The following is an 18846-nucleotide window of genomic DNA, read 5'->3' as shown; positions in this document are numbered from 1 at the left end:
ATCGTTCCGTTTTGTAACACACCCCCGACCAGTTACTTAACCGGGCTGGTTCTACTTCAGCAACTTCACTGAAAATTTTCCAGCTGTTCTTCTGACAATTAAAAGCGACTCATTATATCTGGAAGGGCGTGCCTGTCAAAATTTAATACTAGTAGTCAATGTCCTTAACAGGAACGCCTATCAGATAATTCATTAATGAATGATATCAGAACAGACAGTAACTGGTATAAAACGCTTGTAATAAGGCAGCATTTTTTTAAAAAAAAGTTGATATCTTTTTTTCACTTGACAGAATGCCTTACCTCGTGTAAAGCACATTTTTAATAAGCTGTTGGCCATTTTGAAGGCTTTTCATCTCTCACAATGAACTACCTCACTTGACAGGATGACCTGCTTTATTTTTAGCCAGTCTACAATTACTGGGTGAATTGCCATAGAATTTTGTACAGACATTTGTGGTCTCCAAAAGATGAATCCTACTGACTTTGGTGATCTAATGCCACAAGCAGGTCAAATTAGTAAAATAGGCCTATCTGCCAGATGGACATTCATGGTCCCCAGATGATGGATCATGATGACTTTAGTGACCCTCTGACTTTTCCTCTAGCACACACCATGGTAGGAGTTCACATTTATGATTTTTAGTGAAATGTCTCCACAATATCGGATGAAATTTGGTGCACACATTCATGCCCCCCTCAGTATGAATTGTAATCACCAGTGGAGTAAAAAGTACAATTTTCCCCTTAAATGTGGAGTAGACATATAAGGCAGCATGAAAAGAAATACCCGAGTAAAGTACAAGTGGGCCTATTTTAAAATTGAACAGTACTTAGACATACTGATCAGGGTGGGATCAACCTTTTAGAAACCCTAGAGCTGTGGACCCCTATAGACCTGGGGTCCCAAACAGTAAAGACTCCAAACTGGAAAAAAAATAAATAAAAATTTTGGATTCAAGATTCAAGATGTTTATTGTCACTCTGGTTATACAAGTACAGTCGTGTGAAACTCTTTGGCTGGGAGTCTCCATTACAATAAAAACAGTAAATAAATATATATAAAAAGACAAATAAAATAACAAAATATAAAAAGCTATAAAATATATGAATATATATATTTTTGAAAAGTATGTATATATATACATATATTTTAAAAAATATATAGCCTATATGAAAAGATGGCAGTTATTGCACAAAAAGTTGAAAATACAACATAAGGCAGGGACAGTATGAAAAGTAGATTAAATTGATTATAATAAAATTTGTTGTGCCTTTTGTTTACAGAGATGGTGCATAAAAATTCCCACATAAACTGAAGAAAATAAATAAACTGGGGGCCTTGTGAATATGATCTTTGCCTAGAAGACAAAGTTTAATGATGTTAAAATGTTTAAAAATGTTGTAACCACCAGTATGAAAAGATAAGATTTAAAACCATGTGCTCAGCAAAAATAATTTTGTTGCAGTTATGAGTTAGGGGCAATAAAGTAGGTAATTTTTTAAATAAGGCGGCTTATTTTTAAATAAACTGAGTCAATTTTGGTAGTTTTTATCATGTTTTTTGTGACGTCTATTTAACCACATGAATCATCTTTGGAGATCACATTTTGTCAGAAAAAAACAAAACAACAACAAAACAACAACAACAAAAAAAGACTGTTGTTGTTTTTGATTGACTGACAAACGAAGTCCCGCCCCTATTTCTAATGACGCAATATCCGCACAACAAGTCCCCTGATTGGTCAAGTGCCTCACGGTCCAAGGGGGGGCAAAATTTGTGAATGGCTTCAAACTGATTGAGATGAGGAAGGGTTTATAATGTTTTATCAGCACTTTAGCAGATGTTGTTTTTATTCGATGTGACGTTCTTCAGGACTGGATTGTAACGGGGGAAACGATGTCGGACGCTGAAGGTGCTCGCAGTCCAGACCAGCTGAATAAATTCGAGAAACTGACAGGCAGGCCGCCGCACGGTGAGACGTTAGCAGGTCCGTCAACAACATTAGCATTAGACATGCTAACGATAGATTTTAACTTAAAACGTTTGTCACACTTCTCCAGTCAAATAAACACTGTGTGACTGAGATCTGCTGCTCCACACCCAGTGTCACCATTGCCTGCTAAGAGTTTAAACGTTGCCCTTACTAGTGACATTGCTAAATACGATGTTCAAGCTAGCAATATCCAACAATTCTGCTTGTTTATCTTTCTTGGCAATCACGCCCTAGCTAACATGCATATTAAAAAAACTCTTCACTATACAGTTTTATTGTCCGTATAGTCTTGTCTTTTAGCTGTATAGCCAATTTCTTATGTGGCCTAGCACACACTGGCTCCATCATTGATTACTGTTTGTGCTGTCCTGCAAACACCTTGTTGCCATTTGTAAGAGAATGATACAGCTGCGAACTGCATCCTTTTCTTTGAGTTTGTAAGAGACTCAAAAGACATGTTACATTTCGACTAGGTTAGTTGTCAATCCAGTATTGATTGATTTTAAAGGTGTTCATATCCACAAGTAAGTTTCTGGTCAGGTGTGTTTTTTTCTCAGTTGCTTTTCTGCATCTCTCCTTTCCAGTTACTCTGAGGATGGACATTTTTTGTTGAACACAGTGGTTCAGATTTGGTGTGCAGACATTATTAAGATACTCCACCATGTGTGGAAAAAGCCAGAAAATGAAGACTTTGATTTCTGGTATTTTACACTTGTCTGTTAGTATTGGGTTTTAATGTTGTGGTATACACTATCTTTGGTACGAATCATGTTTCTGGGCTGTTTTCCTTTTTAAGTTTGTCCCAGATTCATGATTACAGTCAAAGCCGGTCACACCTGGGGCCCAGTAATGTATGGTACACAGTTCAACTAGGTTCCCTGTGACTGATATTGGCATGCTGCTGCAAACAAATGTCTAGTGACCTAGATGATTGATGACATCATCATAGACTAGTATAGTAGTCAATACCATTCAATGCTTTTATATTTTTGCTTCTCAAATTAAAATGACTAATTACTTTAATATCATAACAGCATTGTATTTTGTTAAATATAGTGACATTTCTAAGAAATGTTAAAAGCAAGCTGATACCATTTCCTTTAAATCTTAGGAGTATTTTTTTGTTACAGCTCAGTAGAAACAACATGCTGTAAAAGAGCTAATTGACCAAAAGATTTGTGGAATAAAAACAGCCTTTTCTTTCTTCTCTGGACATGCTTGTAGTTGTATATTTGGTAGGGTTGCACCTCACAGTTTTGACAACATCTAGTTCTTGTTCCTTTTTGAGTTTTAATTCACTTATTGTAAGCCAAATGTAAAGATAAAGCACCAGGATAGGAGTGTGCCATTGAATTAGGGGTTGATGCGATTCTGAATTATTTGATTAGGTTTTTGAGACAATAATACAAAACAGCCAAAAGTATTGAACTTAGGCTACTGATTTGTGTGGCATTAGATCTGTATCAGTCATGTCTCTCACTTTGTCTCCATGTGCCTCCCTTCATTGCTTTGCTTTCCCAATCCATTAGAAATCCTGATTATTAAAAATGTATTAGGTGGCTGAAGCATTAGAGTTGAGTTGTAGGTGGGCCTCAGCGCTATTCTTGGTACATTAAACAGAGGTACATTATTAGAGTTTTGTTTAATGTGCTCTGTATTCTGTCATCATGTGCCTGCAGTTAGAAACCTGCTAAACCCTCAGGCCAAACCACTTCGTTTTTAAAATGATGACGTTATATTATAGGCTATTTGCATAGTTTTCCTTATAAGGTGAATCTGTGAGCCTCACAGATATTGCTGTGAATGTGAATAGACTTCTTTCTCTGTCAGCCATCTGCTAATGCATGACAAAGGGCGTACATACAGTTTGATGAGAAGGTATCATTGATGGTTTGTACAGCTTGTTGTATCCAAGTAGTTGCATTTATGTTGAGATCCAACTGGGTGCAAACACAATGCTCAAAAAATGCTATGACAGTATTAGATCTGTCACTAGGGCAGTGCCTTAATAAAATCCATACTAGAGCAGGTGGTGATGTACACGTGTGGTCCTAGCTACCTGTTTGACCACATTTTACTTAAATTCAATTACTTTCACACAAGGCTGCTCGCTGTTAGCGCTGTCGTATCACAGCTAAAATATCTTGGGGCTTTCTTTATCAAATTTGCGTGTTTATGTTCCCCCACAGGTTTCATCTCACAGTGAGTACAAAGTCATGCAGGGACACTTTGGAATTGTTAATTGTTGTAAATGTGAGCATGGACGTGTTTTTGTTTATGTGTTAGCCCTTTGATTGACTGGTGACCCGTGTTTAAGTGTTAGCCCTGTGACTGCTTTCTGTGAGGCCACCCTGGGATTCTAATGTTGTGAGAAGCCCTCAACTGTGTGAATGTGCTTTATATTTTCAAGGTTCAGTTTCATAGTAAAAAAAAACAAAAACAGAGATATCTACTCAAGTTGACATTATCTTGTATTTTGACTTGACTTGACCTGTATTAGGCAGCAGTAGCTTTTTTTGTGCGGCCAGTGATAACGCTTTCTCTTGTTGGTTCAATATTTTACCTGCCCAGTATCCCTGACACTCATCTGATGATGCATTGTTCCTTCCTTTCCAGGTCATCGTACTCCCCCCGCCCGCAGTGGACATCGCTGTGTCGCTGACAACACTAACCTGTATGTGTTTGGAGGATACAATCCTGACTATGATGAGTCTGGCGGTTCAGAGAATGAAGACTATCCGCTGTTCAGGGAGCTTTGGAGGTACCACTTCGCCACAGGCTGCTGGCAGCAGATTCGAACAGAGGGCTACATGCCCACAGAGCTAGCATCTATGTCAGGTGAAATATTGTATATCTAATAGTTGAGAACATTTTAATACTTAATTGTACTTCATTTATATCTCATACACCATAAAACCCTGTTTTCTATGTATGAAAATTGAAATTGGCTTTCGTTTTTATTCAGCTGTTTTGCACGGGAACAACCTCCTGGTGTTTGGTGGCACTGGGATCCCCTTTGGTGAAAATAACGGCAACGACGTTCATGTTTGTAATGTGAAGTATAAGCGATGGTCATTGCTCAACTGTCGGGGAAAGAAGCCCAACAGAATCTATGGACAGGTATCTTCAAAAACCAATCCTTAGCATTTATCAGAACCACATATACTGAATATTAGAGATTTTAGAGAACGTATGATCAATGATCTTCTGGTTTTGTAATACTGAACTTGTTTTTCAAAAACCAGTTGCTGGATGTACAAACTTGACAAAGCTGCCATGTCGTATCCTCCCCACTCCAGGCAATGGTCATTATAAATGGCTTCCTGTACGTGTTTGGAGGGACAACGGGTTACATCTACAGCACAGACCTGCACAGGCTGGACCTGACCACCAGGGAGTGGATCCACCTCAAGCCCAACAACCCTCCTGACGACCTGCCTGAGGAACGGTAGGTTGTCATGATATCTGAAGATCTAACCAAGCTACAGATCTTTTCAGTGTTGTAAAAAAAAAATCTTGACATGTGACTGTTGCATGTGTCACAGGTACAGACATGAAATAGCACATGATGGACAGAGGATCTATATTCTGGGAGGAGGAACTTCCTGGACATCTTACCCTCTGGACAAGGTACTACAACACTGTGGACTCACCAAACACATTTTAATTAATCATCAAAACTGCACCAGCCACATTTTCAAGTTTGAAATGTTTCAAGGGTGCCTCTTTGAACACCTTACTTACACCTTTATTTTTCATGACAGCTGAAGCAAAAGCTGATCTAAATATGGATTCTTCCTCCTTAGCACACCTTTTAGGGGGCTTAGGAAGATCAAAAAGAATATTTGAAAGGGAACAAAATTTCCTGCAGTGGTTTTATAAATATATATAGAGTAAAAAAAGATCTGTACACTGCTGATAATACATATACACACAAGAGGCAGTAGATATAAATTGAATTATACTTCTTCATCCACATACAATAAGATGTGTACATAGTGCAATAAATGTTCAAGTGAATGTCTCCATTAAAATAGTTAATTACAGTTTGAATCACATTTCTTTTTGCATGCTATCCAAATCCATCTTAATCTTTCATTAAAACAGTCATTTAGACTCATGGTAAATGGTGTCTGTGTGTTGTTGTTTTAATAGATACATGCATACAATCTGGAAACTAATTCCTGGGAGGAGATTACAACTAAACCTCATGATAAAATAGGTCTGTATGCTGCAGCTCATTATCAGTTAAATCTGTGTTACTTCCCATGCAAGATGTTCTAAAACACCTGTGATTTTGACAGGATATCCTGCTCCTAGGAGATGCCATAGCTGCGTGCAAATACGTAACGGTGAGCATTTTTAATAGCGTGTATCACATCCTCATATGTTAAACTTTCATTATTTATTTGATTTCAATCCGACTCCTGGCCAGTAAACAGATACAGCTACGATATAAAGTATCTGACCAATCATTTCTCTCTGTTATAGATGTATTTATTTGCGGAGGCTATAACGGGGAGTTGATATTAGCTGATCTGTGGAAGATAAACCTGCAGAATTTCCAGTGGAGTAAACTACCAGCAGTGATGCCTGAACCCGCCTACTTCCACTGTGCTGCTGTCACCCCAGTTAGTACAACGTTACCTTCTCTAATCACTCAATGTTTTGAACAATTTAAGATCATACTACAGCCCACTTCCCTGATTGGTTTTGTTGACACAGAGGTTGCATTATGGGGCTGGATTTATTGTCATTTTATTCTATTGCATGGCACCAATATTTTCTACTATTGCATGGATAGTTATGACCTAGAAAGCTCTCAATTTTCCTTGCCCAGAACACAGTAAAAAGAATCGGTCAATTATAGTTTCTCACAAATACCAATTTTATCCCATAAACAAACAATTAAGGCATATAAATAAAATGTGAAACTGGTGAAATTAAAGAAAATGGCACTTCTATACTGTTCTTTTCTGAAGCAAACTTTATATGACTTGTAAATGTCTCTCTGTCCTTCCCTAGGCTGGCTGCATGTACATTCACGGTGGTGTAGTGAACATCCATGAGAACAAGAGAACTGGCTCTCTGTTTAAGATCTGGCTAGCGGTGCCCAGCCTGCTGGAGCTGTGCTGGGAGAGGCTCCTCAAGGCCTTCCCCCACCTGACGTCACTCCCCGCCATGCAGCTGCTCAACCTGGGCCTCACACAGGAACTCATTGAACGCTTGAAATAGGACACACACAGTGGAGGACAGACAGATGAATGGATGGGAAGGACAGGGCTGGAATGGGAGGAGATGAGGTCTGACAGAGCACAGAATTTAATTCACAGCAAAATTCTCGGGAAAAAACACCCTCTCCCTCCCCCTCGCCTAACGTAGCCCCGCCTTAAAACCAAAAACAATGGGATGCCTTTTTTCGTTGTTTTTGTTCTTATTTTTTTTGCAGATAGAGCGATGAGACATACAGAAAATCAATGTGGGATGTTTTATGGATTTTACTCAACCCTCCTCCCCCCCTCCGTTGCCATTGTTCCTTACATGTTGCCTTCGTGTCAATCTAAGTAGGAATTCAGCTTCTCGCCCTTGTGACAGCTGGAAATACTTTTGCCATGTCATGTTTTCAAAGATTTCCCTCGCCCATTTTAAAAAAAAAAAAACAGCCTTCACTACTACTTTTAAGAATTCTGTGCAAAGGAAGAATGCATGCATATTTATTTGAAGGATGAACAGTTCTCTTGGGGTATTCTGATCACCTGTTATTGCTGTTTGCACACTTTTTCTTGCGTATTTGTCAGCATTTACTTTTTTTTTTTTTTTTTAAACAGATCCTATAAGCAACGCTGACCATAGTAATGGTTTCAGTCTATAAAAGTGGCAGACATTGGTTTCGCTGAAGGGATGTGCCAGTGTTTTTGCACATTTTAGCCAATTTACTACAAATCACAGATAATTTAAATCATTGCTGACCATTTTCCAAAGCATGTCGTAGTGTTTTTCCCCACCTTCCAAGTTTCATGGTGTAAAAATCTACTTCCAGAGGCTTGAAATTCGCTTGTGTCTGGTAGTCATTCACACTAAGTTTTAGTTTGTCTGTTTTTTTTATTGTTGGAAGTAATGTTATCCTCGCATTACATAAATAAAAGTAGACATGGCGTTAACTTTTAGGAATTACCTATCTTAAGTCTTTCCAAGTTGTTTTTATGCCAAATGAATGGAAACCAGTGTCTGCCTGGAGCGAAGGAAAAACTGAATGCCTTGGAAATATAAAGAAACTAAATGTGATTTGTGGCAAATTGGCTAAAACATGCACAAGTGCTGTACTGTTTGCCCTCTATTAGTGTGAAAGAAAGGTTAAATGCTGATTTTGCCTGTGTCTGAGCCTTTGTATTTCCTGTATTTTCCATCACACATTATGTTTCAGCCTAGTCTGGAGAATTCTCTGCAAAAAAAAAAAAAAAAAAAAGGAAGGTGGGTATCTTCAAAGATCAAAATGCATCAATAATTAGTTTTCTAAAAAGGAATAATTTCATTTCCATCCTGTTTGCTCGCATTTGTAAACCAAACCATGCAACATATCACTGTGAATTTGGTGCTCTTTAAAATTAATTTAAAAAAAAATGCTTTTATTCGAATAAAGACTTAATTCTGTTCAGACTTTTACTCCCTCTCTGTTGATGGCGTTGAAATTGTATTGCACGGGGAGTTGCTTCAGTAGCAGGCTTATACAAACATACTGCAGTGCCTTTTTCAAACTTTTAACGTGGTTAAAGTTCCAGAAATATAGGCAGTAAAAGATCTTTGCATGTTTAGACAGACAAGGTTTATGTTGAAAATTGTGTTTTCAAGCAAGTGAGCATTTTAATCACTTTTAACAATCTAGCCATTACATATTATAATTCAACAAATTGCGATTTTGCATCCTGTTTCAAGGATGCAGAAACTATGTATTTTGTTCCTGTGAGCAGCCACACAGAGTAGATTCAGGACAAGATGCAACATATTTAGCCTTTTGGGTATTAATCCTAAAAGCACATATTCAACACATCAAGGTAATGTGTTGACAGTTCCTCTGTTTAATGAATGAACTTAACTGATGCCAAATAATGTTGCACTTAAACTGTGATTATGACGACAGCTTAGGTGAAACTGTTTTGCGGTTTAGATGTTGTCAGATGGTTTGATGCTTCCCACAAATGCATGAATTTGCCTGCACTTCTTTACCTTGCCCCTTTCCGTTCTGCATAACAAAACTACTTGGTGCATGATGTCATCACCTGCTTTTTATATTAATGTCATCAAACCTTTACTTTGCGATGTAGTTTTAAAAAGGTGACAACTAAAATGTACAATAGGCTTGTGTGAATGTTGTGTTGAAGTTCTGTCAATAAAGTATTCTGTAAATAGTTCTCCGTTCCCCTAATTCCTTTGCTTGACTAATAATCTAGCATGACACATAACAAAATTAAAATCCAATTAAGTTTTTTTTCCTATTTTAAAATGATTACTGCATGAAATGTGCTGCATATGAGAGTTATTGGATTGCTGTGTTCCCATTTTTCCTCTCAGAATGCAAACCAAGTTAATGTAGTACCATGCATGCTTTTTGACATGTTGACTATAAATAAATGTGCTAAAATGCTAATAATGAACATAATAGGAGAGTATGTAGCAGCAATGAAAAGTCAAATCTACATCATGGTGGTCTATGTAAAAAAAAAAAAAGTTGTATCTACAAATTCATGTTGATTATTAGGTAGTGCAGCATTGGTTAAAAGATAGGTCCTCTATGATAGACAGTTTGTAAATTGATGCATTTATTATCTCCAATATTAACCACATATTACAATGATTCAGAGCCAAAAATAAATAGCACAAATTTACATTTAAATGCAAGAGCAATTTTAAAGGTCATCAAACTTTTACCTGGAAGTGTGAAACCATGTTCAAGCACACAAAATACCATTCAGTATCAATATTTACAGCTCCACTGTGGCATTTCTAATCTCAATAATCCAGTTGTACTGTATTCCCAATTTTTGTGCCACTGACAATGTACGATCCACACCACGTGACAATGCAGGGTTTGTGTATTTGTAAGGAGGCGTCAATTTTTGGAGCTTTGTGATTTTTCTTTGACGAGCAGATCAACAAGAGCGTGGAGATGGAGCGAAGTAGTAAAGGGACAGAAGGATGAGGTAAACCACCACTAGGGCAGTGCCTGCAAACAAAACAAAATGATTATATGCAGTAATCTACATGTGAATTCAGACTTTAACATTTTGCTAGTAGGAAGTTATCAGCCAGACTAATAAACAGGGCCACAGAAACTCTTGTCTCTTGATACCTCATGAATATGTATGACTTAGAGGGACACATGTATATTTGACTGGTTGTATAAACCTTTTTCTAACACATATAAGATTCTCTGTTGATGCCTTGGAAGTGATAATGTCCTTTACTGCTAAGGAGAAATCTTTTAATTATGACTTACCCTGAAAATAGTCACATTTTCCATCCATGAAGATGTAGTTGACCAGAATGACACTGAAGATGCTGGCCCAGAGATGAACGTCACTGAACACAAGCACGAATCCAACATCCTGAAGAAAAGAAGTATGCATAAAGTCATGATGTAAAAAAAAAAAATCATTATACAAAAAGAAAAAAAAAAGTCTACAAAAACTGACCAAACCTTTTTACTTACATAGAATGCATTGAAGAGGATGAGCAGTGGAATTTGAATCATGCAGACCTGCACAGCTATGCAACTGCCCACTTCAAGGCTGCAAACAGCAAAAATCTACAAGTTGAAATGTCGGTAATACTCATCTTTACAAAAGCTCAGTTCATCCTTGATATTGATTGGTAACCTTAACCCTATATTACAACACTTTAATGCTATTCAAATACTAAATGAAAATGCTTACATGCAGTAATGTTTACACGTGTAAGATGCACCTTTTTTGTACAAATTATTGTGTTCCTGGCATATTTATGATTGTGCAAAATTAAGGCCATTGAGTGCCTTAATTAAGTGACTTAAAATTATACTACAACAGAACAGTGTGCTTGCACCTCAGGCTGATGTTGTTCTGCAGCGCAAACTGGATCCCGTTGACAATCTCAGGAAGCTCAGGCACCATAGCCAACACTGTGACGCCGATGAAGTACTGTGAGAAAGGAGGATAGCAGTCAGTGCAAAGAAACACAGAGAAAGACAAGAAAAGCCCAAAATACATTATGAACCAGAGACTGGACTCCCTTAGGCTCCATAAAGAATGCAGTTCCTTCAAGGCTGTCCATTTCAACTTGAATCGATTTGAGTGCGAATCAGACGGGCATTTTCCCTTCCTGTTTAAAAATGAAGTATTTCGAATACCTGGGAGATGGTGGAGTGGGTCAGCATTGGCTCGATGTTCTCAGTGCTGAGGTCAGCGCAGCAAGCCATCAGCACTGTGGCAACAATCAGCACTCCAAGAGCCCTCCAACGGGACCAGTGGACCACATGGTGACCTGCTGATGACAAACACTATAAGATGACCAACATAAAACACAAATTTACTATTTATGACTTACCTCACTGCTGAGGGGGGTTTGTCACCTCTTTCACATATGTTAGGATCAAAGTCTAAACTTCTCATCGATTTTCTTCCGCATTTATGTTCTTCATGCTTTAGAGTAGTGGCATGCACAGGCACAACTTAACCTCAGTGTGTTACTTCTGTGACTCACATGCACAACAGGTTAACAGGTTAATAAGGCAGGCAACAGGCAGTCAGTGCTTCACATTAATGTCTTGTTCCTTCAACCGAATGATTAAAACGTGCACAACACACACACACACCTGTTGCAACGTGGCTGGTGGCAATAATGCTGGCATTAATACACGACTTGGCAGCATGTAGATGGCCAGTGGGGAGCTCACCCGTGGGATGGTGGGTGCTGGTACCCTCTTGTGCGTACTGACCGTGCGCGTGGCCCCCTTGGCCATCGCTGATATGAATATCATAGATGTGGGAGTGGGTCTTCAGTGTGAAGATGAGGCCTATCAGGTATGCAGCAGGCAGCAGCACAGAAATTGTGTACACCAGGGCCCTGGAATAACATTAAAGAAATCGCGTAATTAGTCAGAAAACTATTTTAATCCTTAGACGTATTTTGTTGACCTGATTACTTTGGAAAAAAGTGTTGCAAAGTAAAAAAATATGTATGTAGCACCTGGACTTACTCAATATGGGACAGAATCAAATGTGGGTCAGTTTGACTCTGTTAAGAAGAAAGAATGAGGGTGAAAATTAAAATCATACAAGCAAAGTTTTAAATATCATCTAAAATAAGGTTAAGACAACAGCAATTTAACATGTTTCCCTGTAAAAACCTCTACGTTTAGCAGCTGCAGGACCCATAATGATTTAATCTTCACGGTGGGAGCATCTGAAATCTGTTAATACAAACATCACAGCTATGTAGGACAGAGAAAGCACTGCCTGACATCAATTACACTACTGTCCCCTACAAACTAGAATTAGTGACAGTGTTCTTCAGCTTGCTCAAAGCTGCTTTGTTGCTTACTCTATGCTCTACAAGCACACTACCACAAACTGGAAGTCATACATAAGTGGAAGAAGCTAACCCACCGTGTCATAGTGACAGTCCTTGCAGACGAAGGGCACGCTGGTATTGCCTGGAATATTGGTGCAGCTCTCGCACACCAGATTACCGAAGGTCTTTGAGAAAAGGGTGGGAGCAAACACACCTGGGGACAATATTACGTTAAGTTTAGAGCTTTATGAATTTGTCAGTAGAGGTGTTATTGTTTTAGAAAGTGTTGCAATACATACCTCCTATTGATATGAAGAGCAATGCGGAGCTCACGCCGGCTGAACGACTGTTAAATCGTTGCTCCCTGTGTTTAATGCCCCCAATGATCATACAGATACCCTGCGCAGTTGACACAAACAACAAGAAGTGGGTGCATTGATATGAGCATTTGTCTTCCCTTTTCCCAACTTGAATCTCATAGTGAAAACTGAACTTGTGAGATCAGTGTGTGGCTTTCTGCTGCTGCAGCCATAACAAGTCAGGAAAAGAGCATTCAAGAGAAAATTCACACAACTCAGGGAATAAAATGAAACTCCACACTCCATAACTCCATAATCATAATGCTGCACGTGAACTGATGTGTTCAGCTGCCCTTCTCAGACACTCACAGGTATGAACAATATACACCCCAGCAAGGTCCCGGTAAGGGCCGCTTTGACAATTTCTTCGTAACATTTGGTGGCAGCACGTTGTCCTTGCAGCAGTGCTGTGATGTAGAATGTCATCTCTGTGATGGAGCCAAAAGTTGCGTTTACCACCGCTCCCACTGCAAAGTTACTCTGTGCAGAAACACTGTGGGAACACACACAGTTATTGATAAAACCACCAAAATACAATTCAATGCATCTTCCAGAATCTGTCCTTTTGTATTAATACACACTGCTAAGAAGTGGTAATTCTGTCTGAAAATGATCATTTCATTCTCCTTCATCTACTGGCCAAGGACACAAATGCTAATAAAATGTACCTGGCTATACCCATGCCGATATAGTAGGATAGAGGAATGATGGAGGTGATGGCCAAGGCAAACTTTGTTTCTGCGCTGAAGTAATTATGGTCGTGGTCACCATAGCCAATAATCAGAGTGATTAATACCATTGGAAGCGAGTCTGTGGGGAACATAGATTTAAGGAGAACAAATAGATGGACAGTGGACTGCTGGTCACTGCAGCAGCTTCAGTTAGTTGCATACTGGTTGCTCAAAATGTGGTAGTAACTGTGATAGTACTGTAACTGGAAATGATGTATGTGATGGATGAATAAATTTTACACTTTTACACCCTGGTAAAAATGTTAAATATAAGCTGAGTTATTTATAGCTTCGTATTTTTTATGCCCCTAACTTCCGTCAAATTAGCTCTAACAACCTAAAAAAGGATACTGAGAGCAAAAATGTTGATTCCTTGGACAGTGTATTTGTAGTAATACACATTGAATGCTTGGTAACAGCATAAGATAACTCTGGTCTCACAGCCACGCATCTGCAAAAGAGAACAAATGAGAGTAACAAATGTATTTACTAGATGTAAACGTCCAGTTAATGGATGAGGTTTAAAAGTTTATACAAATCAACAGAGGAAAAAACACATTTCTCCAATTAGCTCTGGTGGTATCTAGCCACACACATAGTTTTGTTGTGCCGAGGTTTTGAGATATCTTCCAGCCTCGTTAATTTCATTTATGGTGCTAAAAGCACATTTTGAAAACTTATCAGCAACATGTTTTACCTTAAACAATGTCCTGGTTGCTCTGGTCATTTTCATAAGGAGCTGTTTTCTATCAAAGTCCAAATTAAAACTGTCCACACTATCAGAACGAAATATCTCAAAACCTTTGCAATTAGTGAGAACTATGTTTTGTGATTTGGCTGAACTGACCCTTTAAGGAAAAGTCATAGAAGATGAACTAATCAGAATGTCCATTTTACACACTGCAACAGTTAGAGCCATTAGTCACAGGAACAAGTGGAGCACTTCAGATAAATGCCACCGTAGCTAAATACCATAGCTAATAGGGAAGCTATAAAAAAGTATGTACCATAAAAAATCTTGCCGTTGGTGTTTTCGACAAGCATGACCAGTAAGGGAAAGGAAGGGGAAAAAAATGCTTGTGCTCCTTATTTTAACATCTATTTACCATTTCTCATTTTTCAGAAAATGACCCTGTACCTTCTCCAGTGTGTGTATCTGAACGTCCTCTGGTGCCATGAGCAGGACAATGCTCAGTGTGCGAGCATTCATCTTGGACACAGGGATGGTAAAGACCAGCAGCCAGGAGAGCACACAGGCCAGGGCGTGGACCACAGCCAGGACAGGATAGCCCAGCACCAGCCAAATGTAAGTGCTGAGGCGACACTATAGAGGAGGACAGTGACCAGGAACAACACAACACAACACACAGATAAAATCATTCATAATAAATACTGCATAAATATGCATTGCAGCAAGTGATTAAATGATTCTCATTTCCTCACCCAGTGTATGGAAGTATGTCTGGCTGGTAGTTCTGGGACAGGGATCTCAACAGGGATGGGGGAAGACACCAGAAGGGGTGAGGAGTCCTTATCCCTGACAAGGTCTTTACTGTCCTCAGAGTCCCTCTCTTCGGGTATTACCTCAATCTTTGGGGGCTTCACAATGGATCTCTTCACTACGTCACCAGCCTGAAAAAAAGCCAGAGATGACAACATGACATGGTGAATATTTGCCTATTGGTACCATGTGAGGAACATAATTTTTGGAATCCCATGACACATAACACTAATTGGAAAGTTAGGACACTTCATATAATAATTTTACCTTCTCTACTGACTTCCCAAATGGCCAAATGAAGTACCAAGCCATCTTTAAGCAAAGTCTGCCTAAAAACAAGAAGCCAAACACAAAGTGACATGATGTTCTACATTTCAGAGGGGAGACTACAACACTGAGTGGCGCAGGTGTTCACAGTACAGAATACAAACCATAAGGGGCACAGATGATTGTTAGAAACATCAAGGGGCTAATGAGGAGGTAGATTAAAGAGATCCACCATCCGAATAAAAACACATAAATTATGTTCCCAAAGGTGAGCACAGAGCCTGAAAGAAAAAAAAGAAATTAAAATATGTTATTGCTTTCCAGAAACTGCATGCAGTTCTTAATCATAAACTGAATTAAAGAGAAAGAGACCTTCTCGAGGCTTAACAATGCTCAGATCAGAGTAGAGCTCTTTGACGATGTCTGATCTGTCTTCAATGGGCCTTTCTGTTACATTGCCCTTCCACTTTCTGAAGCCAAACTGAAAAAAAAAAAAAAGTATTTCTACATTAAAAACATGTTACATCAACAATGAAAATGAGCACAAGCACGAACAAGTGCTAAATAGAACCATCACAATATCTTAAAACTGATAGAGATAAATCACTAATACACCTCTAGAGCATAAAGAAAATGTCATGCCGCCTGTAAACCAATTAAATTTGAATTAACACAGCCAAGTTGAATGTTATCGAGATTGCCAAGAACAATGTTTTTAGACGCAAGAGGAAATTATTCCCCATTGCTTATTCTTGACTTTGACAAGTTTGGTTGATGAGCATCACCTGTTTTTCCTTTTCCTTGCGGTAAAACGTGAATATTTGAATAATTCTTGCTAACCTGAATCAACAGGCTTGCTAGTGTGAAAGCAATCTTGTATTGTTCCCACCTGAATCTGATTTGAATTAAGTTTAACTCCACATTTTTCCCTCCAGTGATGCAGGCAGCACCTGCAATGCTTCTACGCCCCTGGAGGGGGACCGCCTACATTTTGAGAAACACTGAATTTAATCAAATCTACAAAGACATCCTAGGATTTTCAAATCAAATCAAGTCCTTCTCAAATTCTACCCTGAATAAAACTGAAAATGTTGATTATGTGTAGGGGAGAAATTGTCACCCTGTAGTTGTTGGCCTCCCTGTGGGCCTCCACTTCATTCTCAGCTCTGATTGTTGTCTTAGAGGTGCCTTCATCCCAACCATCCTCCCCATACTGTGACGGAGTCGACCGCGCTGAGGTGCCATGGCCTCCTGTGTGGATTACGACTGTTAGAAAGCTCTTCCACATGCCAAGATGTGGTTTTATCAATATCAATATCTTTGTATCTACAGGATACTTGGTTGTGTGAGGCCTCACTCACCTCTGTGGACAGTGAGGAAACATTTTGGTGTGTAGTGGCAGAAGTGGTGAGAAGAAGCATCTGGGGAAGGAGTCTCTACTCCACCTAGTTCTGGATGCTGCGGGCCGAGTCTATCAGTTTGGGAATGTCGCCGTGGAAACCGGTGATGCTGCTCAGGATCCGCATAGTTATCTGAATAAGAAAACATCACAGAGAACAGAGTTATGGAGTACATGAAGCAAGATTTTGACATGATGCAAATGCAAAAATTAAGAGTCACAACGGTAAAGAATCAAGCCTAGGGCCAACGCCCTCCAGCTGCCCTATAAAAATGTGTGTGTGACTAACAAAAACCTCCTGAGAGTCATGCAGTGTCCCCTCTCCCCCCAGTCTGTCAACTGCTGCCTGCCAAAACTGATCACATTATCAATGCATTGCAACACATAGAGATAAGAAAAGCTAGCTGACACTGCTATGCTTTGAAATTAAAAATAGAAGCATGCTGGTTATACTGGATATAGTCCAACTGCTTATGATGCGGATGAGAAACTTTTCTACTCCTGTCTTAACTGTCAGTCTCTATGTTTGATAAAAAATAGACTGGAAGCCAAAGGTACTGACTTGCACATTAAAAATGTTTCCTGATGCCTCCTGATAACATTTATCTTTTAGGTACTTTGGTAGAGAGCTCACAACTTTCTTAGATCTTGCAGCAACCCGCCACAATCATGTGGCATTCCCTATGAAAGCAATAATAAATTGTGGAGAGATGAAAGAACTTGGCTAAGGAATCAAGGTCAACAACAATATGCGGCTTCTCATCTTATTGTTGTTGTCAGATGATGTGATGTCGTCTTATTTTTAACTGAACTTTCTTCATAATGAGACCAACCAACCAAACTAGCATAATGAGTACAAGTATAACTGCAAAGTTGTGATCATCCACTAAGATGTAACATTCCTCATCTACAGGTTACCTGTCTGAACATGGGGGCACCTCAAAAACGTCTGCTTTGTGACGTTTAGAGGTTCATAATAATTTTCACAAACAAACAGTGATAATACTAAGAATAGAAAGACTTCAATGGAGCTGAAATGTCAAACAGAAAGCTTTAAAGAATTGTTTTAACTCTTAAGCACAAAGTTCAGTAACAATCTTCTAGAGAGGCTTTGCTCCACAGGTGATTTTGATGACCACACTTAAAAACAAATTAGCCCGAAAACAAGCCAAGAAACATACGAACAAACAGCAATAAACGTTTTTGATGGTGTGGGTTTTAAAATTCAAACGCAGGGTGCGACTTCATGAAAGAAAAAGCCAAAGTTTGGTCTCACCTTGGGAATCAGCTGCGGATCTTCTCCGCAGGCTCTCCACGTCACCTGTCACCAGTGAAGACTTTTTTTGGGACATTTTTGTGTCTGTTTATTGTGTGTATCACTCCTGTAGCCTATCATGTGTGCATCATGGATCACTTCTTTATAAAGTCTACCGTCCCTTCACCCTCACTGCAGTGTGCAGTCCAAACTCCGCCCCCATTGAGCACGTCTTCTTCTTCTTCTTCTTTTTTTATTTGCATGTTTTGTTTTTTTGAAGAAATATTATGGAGAGTGGTACCAGCACGGGTGTTGTAACACTTTTTGCTTCATTTAATGTATCTCACACTTTGATAAAAACATATTGTTGCAGTGAAGAACAGAAAAAACACACCTAAACATGAATGTCAGTATACATCAGGATTATTTTGGCACTCAAACCAACCATTCAATTAAGTGGAAGCCAAGGATGTAACATTATACTATGAAAACAAAAACCAGAAAGTTCAGGACCGTCAATTTATTAATTTTTCTGGGAAAATTTCACATCCATGAATCCAAGTTCTCAAGGTCTCGCCCATTCTAACTTTTCAGGATTGAATTTAGGGAGTATTTTGAGTTTATCCAATTTATAAACACTAAGAAATGTGCATATACAGCTAGCATGCTCTGAGATTTGTTTGAAGATTTTTTTGTTATTTTTCTATATATTTATTATCATTTTTTACCCTTTGTCCTGTTACCATGTTGACTGTATCAACAAACTAAAAGTGGAGTCATGTCCTTTTTGTTT

General features: G+C 38.9%; 2 protein-coding genes across 9 annotated transcripts; one reads left to right on the top strand and one right to left on the bottom strand.

The window, feature by feature from the left end:
• Nucleotides 1–1731: 1731 nt before the first annotated feature.
• On the top strand, nucleotides 1732–8659 carry klhdc10 (kelch domain containing 10). 2 transcript variants are annotated; one of them, XM_042403911.1, is made up of 9 exons: nucleotides 1732–1975; nucleotides 4613–4834; nucleotides 4962–5116; nucleotides 5296–5444; nucleotides 5542–5626; nucleotides 6152–6218; nucleotides 6301–6348; nucleotides 6488–6627; nucleotides 7022–8659. In XM_042403911.1, the coding sequence occupies exons 1-9, from the start codon at nucleotides 1900–1902 to the stop codon at nucleotides 7229–7231; spliced, it is 1152 nt and encodes a 383-aa protein (XP_042259845.1). In that variant the 5' UTR covers nucleotides 1732–1899; the 3' UTR covers nucleotides 7232–8659. The 2 variants fall into 2 exon arrangements, with proteins under 2 accessions (XP_042259845.1, XP_042259843.1); XM_042403909.1 differs by having other exon boundaries at nucleotides 1732–1990.
• Nucleotides 8660–9791: 1132 nt separating this feature from the next.
• cax1 (cation/H+ exchanger protein 1) lies at nucleotides 9792–18271 on the bottom strand. 7 transcript variants are annotated; one of them, XM_042403218.1, is made up of 20 exons: nucleotides 18075–18271; nucleotides 16761–16931; nucleotides 16520–16650; nucleotides 15772–15880; nucleotides 15564–15680; nucleotides 15400–15461; nucleotides 15075–15263; nucleotides 14770–14955; nucleotides 13983–14082; nucleotides 13569–13710; nucleotides 13210–13393; nucleotides 12841–12940; nucleotides 12637–12755; nucleotides 12228–12265; nucleotides 11844–12094; nucleotides 11379–11515; nucleotides 11075–11169; nucleotides 10704–10782; nucleotides 10491–10599; nucleotides 9792–10217 (listed from the first exon to the last, which is right to left on the bottom strand). In XM_042403218.1, the coding sequence occupies exons 1-20, from the start codon at nucleotides 18148–18150 to the stop codon at nucleotides 10144–10146; spliced, it is 2469 nt and encodes an 822-aa protein (XP_042259152.1). In that variant the 5' UTR covers nucleotides 18151–18271; the 3' UTR covers nucleotides 9792–10143. The 7 variants fall into 7 exon arrangements, 6 of the variants coding, with proteins under 6 accessions (XP_042259152.1, XP_042259153.1, XP_042259154.1 ...); XM_042403219.1 differs by having other exon boundaries at nucleotides 11379–11512; nucleotides 18075–18270; XM_042403220.1 differs by having other exon boundaries at nucleotides 11925–12094; nucleotides 18075–18270.
• Nucleotides 18272–18846: the final 575 nt, after the last annotated feature.

The sequence above is a fragment of the Thunnus maccoyii genome, chromosome 23 (genome assembly GCF_910596095.1).
Source record: "Thunnus maccoyii chromosome 23, fThuMac1.1, whole genome shotgun sequence".
NCBI classification, from domain to species: Eukaryota; Metazoa; Chordata; class Actinopteri; order Scombriformes; family Scombridae; genus Thunnus; species Thunnus maccoyii.
The sequence above is the reverse complement of the archived record's forward strand: the minus strand, read 5'-3'. Positions and strand labels throughout refer to the sequence as shown.